The 8450-nt window shown below is 46.4% G+C and overlaps 1 protein-coding gene across 1 annotated transcript in view; it reads left to right on the forward strand.

Moving 5' to 3' along the window:
• LOC122393823 (dynein axonemal heavy chain 1-like) overlaps nt 1-2547 on the forward strand; it is a 33141-nt gene extending 30594 nt beyond the window's left edge. Inside the window, exons 19-23 of the mRNA XM_043390224.1 lie at nt 121-225; nt 493-809; nt 960-1137; nt 1434-1586; nt 1818-2547. Coding sequence (XP_043246159.1) covers nt 121-225; nt 493-809; nt 960-1137; nt 1434-1586; nt 1818-2243 — 1179 coding nt within the window. The 3' untranslated portion in view covers nt 2244-2547. The remainder of the gene's footprint in view (nt 1-120; nt 226-492; nt 810-959; nt 1138-1433; nt 1587-1817) is intronic.
• The last annotated feature ends 5903 nt before the right edge of the window (nt 2548-8450 follow it).

Raw genomic sequence — 8450 nt, forward strand, 5'->3', positions numbered from 1 at the left:
CCTTCCAGTACCTAATTTTGGTCAACGTTGTCCCTTAGGTATGATATTGTATAAAGATTTCCTAAATTTGAAACGAGTCACATTCCATGGCTTGCAATTTCGATCCTGTTCTGCTTGTAGGTTCTACGGTACACGGCGGGCCACATCAACTACGGTGGTCGTGTTACCGACGACCAGGACCGTCGCTGCATCCTCACCATCCTAGCAGACTACTATCGGAGCGAGGTAGGTGACAATTCAGCTTAACGTCTTCAGTGTCCTTATCTTAAAACAATTTAAGAAGAAACCTTGCTGCTTGAGCTTTGAGAAAAAAAGATCAAGCCTTTTTGCATGAGGTTATGCTGCTCACTGTTGTCAGGGCATGCAAACGCGAATCCCACAAGTAGCTTCTGGTCTGATCATTGCGGAAATTAACGCCATTGTTTTACACAACGACCTGTATGCTGCCTCATCCATTCCACGCCGTTATATCTTTTCTCCACACATTCCTAGGTTCTGGCGACTGAACACGAGTTCGACGCCAGTGGCGTGTACCACCAAGTGGACGCGGATGTCGCACACGACGAGTATCTCGCCTACATCCGCAGTCTGCCCATCAACGACTCGCCGGAGCTGTTCGGTCTTCACGCCAACGCAGACATCACATTTGCCCAGAACGAGACGTTCACTTGTCTGAATACGCTACTGCAACTTCAGCCTCGCTCTGGAGGACAGCAGGGAGCCTCAGCTGACGACGTGTCCGAGCAAGCGGCCAGACAGATCCTGGGCAAGCTGGTCGAACCGTTCGACATACCCAGCATATCCGCCAAGTGAGAGTCTGATGCTCATGCTCACGCAAACCACTTACTCCGTTGCATAAGCTGATCTGTCTGATGATTCACTGTCCATGCTAGCTGATGGCTTGCTACGTGTTTTTGTGTAAATGGTCCAGCCACTCCTTCACCCGTCCGTGTCCCCAGGTACCCAGTGATGTACAGTGAGTCCATGAACACGGTGCTGGTACAGGAGGCCATTCGCTACAACGGTCTGCTGAGTGTCATCAAGACGTCACTAAATGAGCTTCTCCGGGCCCTCAAGGGTCTTGTGGTCATGTCGCAAGGTCTTGAGCGAATGGCCACGTCCTTGTTCAACTCCAAGGTGGGCCTTTATATTTGTGTAAGATGCCTTGATTTATGTGTGCCGTTTATGGTTGGCTGCTGCAGTATTGTTGAAGACTCGAGGAAGCTTTTAGCACTATGCAATATGCTGTGTGCATGCATGCCTCTAAGCGACAGAACCAATCGAGTTTTGTGTTCACGCATGAGTTTATAATTCCAAGAACATATTGATTTATAGCTCCAGCCTCCATTCACTCTAGCAGTGAACTATCGTCGTAAGAAAAAAAAAACAGTCGTCATGAATCTCTCGCCTATTCCTTTGCCTGTGTCTTGCAGGTCCCAGAGATGTGGGCAGGGAAGGCGTACCCGTCCCTCAAACCTCTCGGTGCCTGGGTGGAGGACCTGATCCTGCGGACGCAGTTCATCAGGGGCTGGATCGAGGACGGCATGCCGCCCGTCTACTGGATCTCCGGCTTCTTCTTCCCACAGGTAACGGTCGGAAGATCTGTCTCGTGGACGTGGACAGACATACGTGCATGATAGCTGGGAGACTGTGACTAGCTTTAGATCTCACAGATGCATATACGAGACCGTACCTGTGTCCCTGCCTGGATGTGGGTACGTACTTTGATGCATGCCTGCTGACTCCGTTTTTAACACATCCTCCTCCCTCTTATCCTGCCCCCCTCTTCCATAACCTCACCTTGGGGTCGCTCGCAGGCGTTCCTGACGGGCACGCTGCAGAACTTCGCCCGACGTCACGTGGTCAGCATCGACACGGTCGGCTTCGGCTTCAGCGTGCTCTCCAGCGAGCCGACCTCAGCTCCCGAGGACGGCTGCTACGTGCGCGGCCTGTTCCTCGAGGGCGCTGGCTGGGACGCGGCCGCCGGCGCCCTCGGCGAGTCCCGGCCCAGGGAGCTCTACACCCAGCTGCCTGTGATGTGGCTTCTGCCCGTGGAGAACCGGCAGCCTCCCGACGGCGGGTTCTACCTCTGTCCCGTGTACAAGACGCTGACACGCGCCGGAACGCTAAGCACGACGGGTCACAGCACCAACTATGTCCTGTCAGTGGAGCTGCCGTCCGAGCAGCCGCAGTCGCACTGGATCAAACGGGGTGTGGCGCTCATCTGCGCGCTCGACTTCTGAGTGTGCTGAAAGAAGGGATGGATATCGAATCGGGCTGTTTCTGAGGCTCGATAGTGCGTCCAAGCGGGATGCCGCGCCGAGCGAGGTGCTTCTCTGCTTGGGAAGCGTCTTGTCGGGAAGAGTTGGTGCGAGTTCTGTGGTTTTAGGCGGAACTTGAGAACGTTTTCGGTGGGGAGCGGGTGAGGGTTTACCATATGTTGGTGTCTAGATCAGTGAAATACGTTGCAATATATTGTTTGTGTGATAAGTGAATATATACATACTGTGAGTTTCGTTACCTTGCGCCTTTTTGTTTTTGACCCGGAAGAGTCAAGATACGAGTAAGCACTCCCCGACTGCAGGGTGTTATAATAGTGCCACCACAGACGTCCTTTGCGACACAAAATGCATTGCAGATAGAAGGTTGAATCTTTTCATAACTGACCCTAACAGGCGAAAGTTTTTTAGCCCTCGCTTTGGTTTACAGCCTAGCAGTTACATCCCTTTCACCAACAGATATCATGTACTTGGAAGGAATGCTCATGCGCATTTACCGTCTCATCCAAGGTTTACCAACCAAAACGCAAAAAATGGTGACATATGTGATGTTGGGTGCACCGACATGCACAAGCCTCGTAATGAGAACCGCACTCCAATTCATAGGTTTCCTCCTGAGAGCTGCGAAGGAACACACTCTAACCAGATATATCATCACCCATGGAGCAGTCAATGCTGATCGAACCACGAGTCTTGTGCGCCAATGGGACACATTGCTCCAACATCTGAACTTACCAAGCCTCTCTATTCTGGCTAATCAAAAAATAGACCAACCGCGGACAGCATGGAACAAGTTAGCATCAGCATCAGTGGATCAAAGTATGACAAAAATCATCAGGAACACAGCAGAGAATATGACAAGTTTGTTTTGGCTTTCGCTACTGCCACAAACCGAAAAGTACGAGGCGCCGAAAACATTTTGGCCGGCAAGCAAGTACAGCGCAATTACCAGACAAGCGACACTAACCAAAATTGTCCTACTAACGGGCCACTCTTTGGTGGCCACAAGCATGGTTAGAAGGCACAAAGAAACTGTTGTCTGTCCATTGTATCGTAATGCCATTGAAACTCTGGAACACATGCTCTTTGAATGTGACAAACTGAAAGACGATAGAGTAGCTGCTCAAAAAATATACAAAACTATCTTGAACAGAACGCTACCAGCAGCAGAACTTATCATCATCGCCGATAAGCCACAAAGCTGGATCATCCATTATATCTACCAAGCCCGTGTGCGCAAGGAACTCACTGAGAATATAACCAAGAAGAGTAACTGTTAAAGAGTCCTCCCAACTATGATGTCCTGAAAATTGATATCATCCAGACAGCTAACATAATTGGAAGACGATCAGAAATGATCCTGCATCTACTAGATGGAGTCGACGAAATAAGTCTAAGTAAGTTAAGGTGGGGCTAAGTCCATATACTCGTATGTCGGTGGGTTTTGCCCTATTTGGGCCAAAACGTTGACCTGAGGTCAGATTTCAGAAGGGCATGTCAGCAGAAGAGCTTTGAAACAGGTATCAAATGCGCTTTTCTGCGACTCTAGTTCTTCTGTTTCACAAGGTATGGGCCGAATTTTCGTTATAGTTGATTTTTTAAACCTCCACTGACCTCAGTGATGAAGAAAAAATAACCTTAACACTTTTGAAAGAACCTGTTGCGAGATATTTATTTTTGCAACTCTGTAACGCTCTCATGGACCAGTCAGTGCCATGATAGTCAGCTTATATCGTAGGAAAGACTAAAACAAATCAAGAAACAAGAATCAAGATAAAGGTTGTTTGGACTCAAGAGGTCTGGATTAACCCGCGCGGGGCTGGGGTCTCCAGCCGAACGCGCGGGGCTGGGGGGGGGGTAAATTTTACCCCCCTGTTATCTCCCGAACTAATGGTCCGATTTGGAAAATTCAAACGCCAATCGAAAGCTCTCATCACGAACTACTAAAAACATGTACTTAATTTAAAGTTTGAGGTCAAGGTCAAGGTCAGGTCAAGGGTACAAATTGCAAGTTTCTACAGTATCGGCCTTGCACCGTAGTTGCCGAAGAATGGAGTCATGGACTGAGACTGATCGCCCAAAACGTGTTGTTAGGCTACCAAGACAATATTCGTTACATACAATATCATTCAGAGGTCAAGGTCAAGGTCAGGTCAGGTCAGGTCAGGTCACCAAAAAACAAATTATAGAAAAGGGCATGTGCGACACATGTTTTATGGGTCATTTTAGTCATAGAATTCAATAGGCACACTCAATAAGTGATATGGAACACCTCTGGATGAATTTCAGGTCGAGGTCAGGTCAAGGTCAGGTCAAGTGAGGTCAAATTTTGAAGTTGGTTGTTAAGGCCTAAAAAGGTGTCTATCTGATGCAGTTTTTCACGGTGAATCGAATGGTGCTATTTTTGTTTCCGTACGAGGTCTAGAACTTCCAAAAAAGTCATTTTTCAAAAATTTTGTGTGTCGTGACGTCATAAAATTTTAAATAACTCCCACATTTTAAAACCGATTCTTCTAAAATTTGGTATGTAGGTGCACATAGACCACTTCTCTGACATATATTCCGGTTTTTTCGATAGACTCAAAATTTTGGATTTTATAATGATTTTCCCAAAAAAATCAGTTTTTTGAAAAATTTTAGGCCAAAATCCAAAATTTTCAAAAAACCGAGATAGCCATTTGATAGACAAAGTAAAATTACGTATAAACTTTTTTGTTACGTCTTGATTCCTTTAAAAATGAAGATGTTAGCGGCGTTTGAACTTTTGCCGTTTTTGAGGCGAAAATGGCGAACATGACGTCACTAAAACGTCAATTTCTCAAAAATTTTCCGACGGATTTCGCTCAAATTTTCAGGGAACGTGTCAAATTGATGTAAGAAAAGGTACTGAAAGTTTGGCGGCGCTGCGCGCCGCCGTTTTTGAGATATCGCAAAAATTCGCGAGGGGGGGTAAAATTTACCCCCCCCCAGCCCCGCGCGGGTTAAGAGGTCAAATCGAGTCGAATGCGGCACAAACTCCCCAGACCATACGTGGGGAGCTGAGGACGTATTTTTCACCTTACCGTTTTTGACCTGGCCTTGGCGCGAGATCGACACCCAAGTCGACCTCTCTGAAGCAAACTTAAAAGGTGTGACCAGTGACTACTGCGATGACAACAACGATGGTAGCAATTTTGCTACTCTGGGACCAATTTTTGCCGAAGCTTTTTACCAGAACTAGGCTGTTCATTTTGTCATTGACCTGAGATCGTGAAACCGGAAAACAATCACATCTCGTTACGTAAGCCCAGCAATGCAAGCACTTCTTTTTCTTTACAATTCTAACTATAAATTGGGGATATGTGGCATCCAGGACATTTATTTCATCTTAATATTACATTGAATTAATTGCAATAAGAATGAAAAATTAGGATGGTGCAGGGAACTAGGTATGATTTCAAACTTTCCGTTTCGGATAGTATTGGAAAGGATCTGACCAAGTTCTGCTTTCCGTGGGCTCCAACTTTCGTCACTTTATCCCGCATTCACCAATAAAATTCGAGAAATATAAGCAAATGAAGGATGTTGAAATTTGCCATCACTCTTCATATAGCCTTACAATGAATTGTCTTATTAGATCCGACACCCAAAATGCACATCTCCATACCAAGCTCTTTTGAACTGAAACTGCTTATTGGATCGATGATGGTTTCATAAATACTGGGTTTGGTTTCACGCCTACCCGGGGTGTCTAAAAAACGGGTTTCCCATACCGTCATTGCACGCTCGCCTTTGCTACTGTACCGTCTCAGTGTTTGTTCAATACTTGGATGGTAAATTGGGCTTCACCGAGCTCGAATAGGGTATGTTTTCACGTCATGTAAAGTGTTCAATGTTCATGCTTGTAGATGTCCAATTCAAGGCATTGGCAAGTGTTCACATGCCAAGAAGCAGCTCAATGTAGAAAATATCTCAAGTGGTATGGTAGCGACATCTACAAAGCCGTAGTACTCAACAACTTCACCAGGTGTCAGCAGCAGACAGACACCTTACCATAAGTCTGACTATAGTGCTGCCACCTACAAAACTGTTTCTCGACACCTAGAGGACAGAAAATGCTGGTTGATGAGCCTTGGTATATGATAGATGAGTGTATGCCAGATCATTTCCTTGTCTCCAGGCTCTAGCTATCATATCGCGGCGGGCAACAAGGCTGGTTAACGGACTGTCTCACCTTTCATATTCAGATCGCCTCAGGAGCCTTAATTTACCTACTCTGGAATTCCGACGGAAACGGTCGGACATCATCGAGACCTTCAAAATTTTGAAAGGCTTCGACAAGGTGGACTTCCAAAGAGAGTGCCCGTGTTGTCACAACAGCATGTTCAAGAACTCTCTCAGCCGTGTCACCCGAGGTCACGATCAAAAACTTCAAGTTCAGCATCAATTGGGACCCAGAAAAGCCTTCTTTGCGGCACGAGTAACTCAGACATGGAACAAGCTGTCAACCCACACCATCGATGCTCCAAATGTCGATGTGTTCAAGTACAGACTGGGGAAGGAATGGAAGGACCACCCTGAAAAGTTCAACTACAAGTTCTCATACTAATGATCATCGTGGCCATCAATGTATGGCCTCACCTAGCATGGCAGCCTACTCGTCTTCGTCAGAAGAAGAGGAGGCATCTCTTGAGTAAAGGGTCTGATTACTCGAAAGGGTACCTAATGACCTTTACTTAAGGTAAATACTTAAGGTAAATATCCTTGATAGCCTGACTGATCCAGTCACACGAAAAATTGTGTTGCCTTCTGTCATGAGCCCAGCCGGACTCCAAAGGGTCCAAAGGGATTAGGGAAAGAGAGAGAGAGAGAGAGAGAGAGAGAGAGAGAGAGAGAGAGAGAGAGAGAGAGAGAGAGGGAGAGAAAGAAAGAAGGAAAGAGAAAGAGATAGGGAGAGGGGAGAGAGAGAGAAGGTGGGGAGTGTTGAGAGAGAGAGAGAGAGAGAGAGAGAGAGAGAGAGAGAGAGAGAGAGAGAGAGAGAGAGAGAGAGAGAGAGAGAGAGAGAGAGAGAGGGAAGAAACAGAGGGGAAGAGAGAGAAAGAGCGGCATTGCACCTCTGACTACACAGTACACATACAGTCACGTTTTAGCAGGTTCTGCTCTCCCATCCCTCTCTCAGTCTACCCTCGTAATTTAATGCCCGCACTCATAGGTGTCGTCTGGGATAGGCTTGGTAGAGCTTTAGCCCTAATAGTAATTTCAGAACTTAAACATTGTATGACGCTGCATGGTAAGAATAGCTTCGATAATTGATATCCTTAAATTCACCATATAGAGCCCTTCCAACAATCTTCGGAAAGTGACGCCTGTGCCCGCTCCGTCCATTTTCTCTATGCGCCAGGTACATACATTTGCCCTTTTCAACGTCACTAGCGGCGCCCGGTTGTTGAGTCAAATAGGCCGTTTTTCTGGCACACAGCGCTGCGTCGCCCGTACTTGTTCGCTCTGGCAGAACAGCATTAAACAAAATTTAAACCCATAAAGAAACGTTTGTTGCAAGAAGCATCTGCCATGCAGTCATGATTATGAGCCCCATGCGTGATAATATCAAGGAAACGCTCGGCATGTCTGTTTCATGATAGGTCACCTTATCACCTGCGTCTCGGCATTATATTTTGCGGTTATGTAAGATGTCAGAAACCTGAAACCAGTCTCTCGTGACATTTCACCCACGTTCTAAAAGCCGTGGAACCTCGAGGTAAGCATAGCTCTTTTTAATTGGGCACCTTTGCTGAATTGTGTGCATTTTTGCCAATCCACATGAGACAATCATGGTAAGAGCCACGCATAGGTAAAACAATCACTAAAGAGTGTTTAGATATGACTTTATATTTTTCACTTTTTTTATTCATGGATTAATGTATATGTATGCGCCCAGTGCCAGCTATCCAAATTTTTCTCAGTCAATAGAGTCTATACACTTGAAAACGTGTTCATGGTATGATGGCCGCCAATGTCTACGATTATGGGCACCGTGATCGTCGGCCGCCAAAGAGCAGGCTGTTCGTTCTTTTTTGTAGCTTGTGTAATGTGCATGTTCGCAATTGCAGAAGGTATACGGTCAGTGATATTGCAGAAGGTATACGGTCAGTGATAGACTGTATAGACATCCTATATGGCGAGCAGCCGGCG

The sequence above is a fragment of the Amphibalanus amphitrite genome, unplaced genomic scaffold, assembly GCF_019059575.1.
Source record: "Amphibalanus amphitrite isolate SeventyFive unplaced genomic scaffold, NRLGWU_Aamphi_draft 000555F_arrow, whole genome shotgun sequence".
Classification (NCBI taxonomy): domain Eukaryota; kingdom Metazoa; phylum Arthropoda; class Thecostraca; order Balanomorpha; family Balanidae; genus Amphibalanus; species Amphibalanus amphitrite.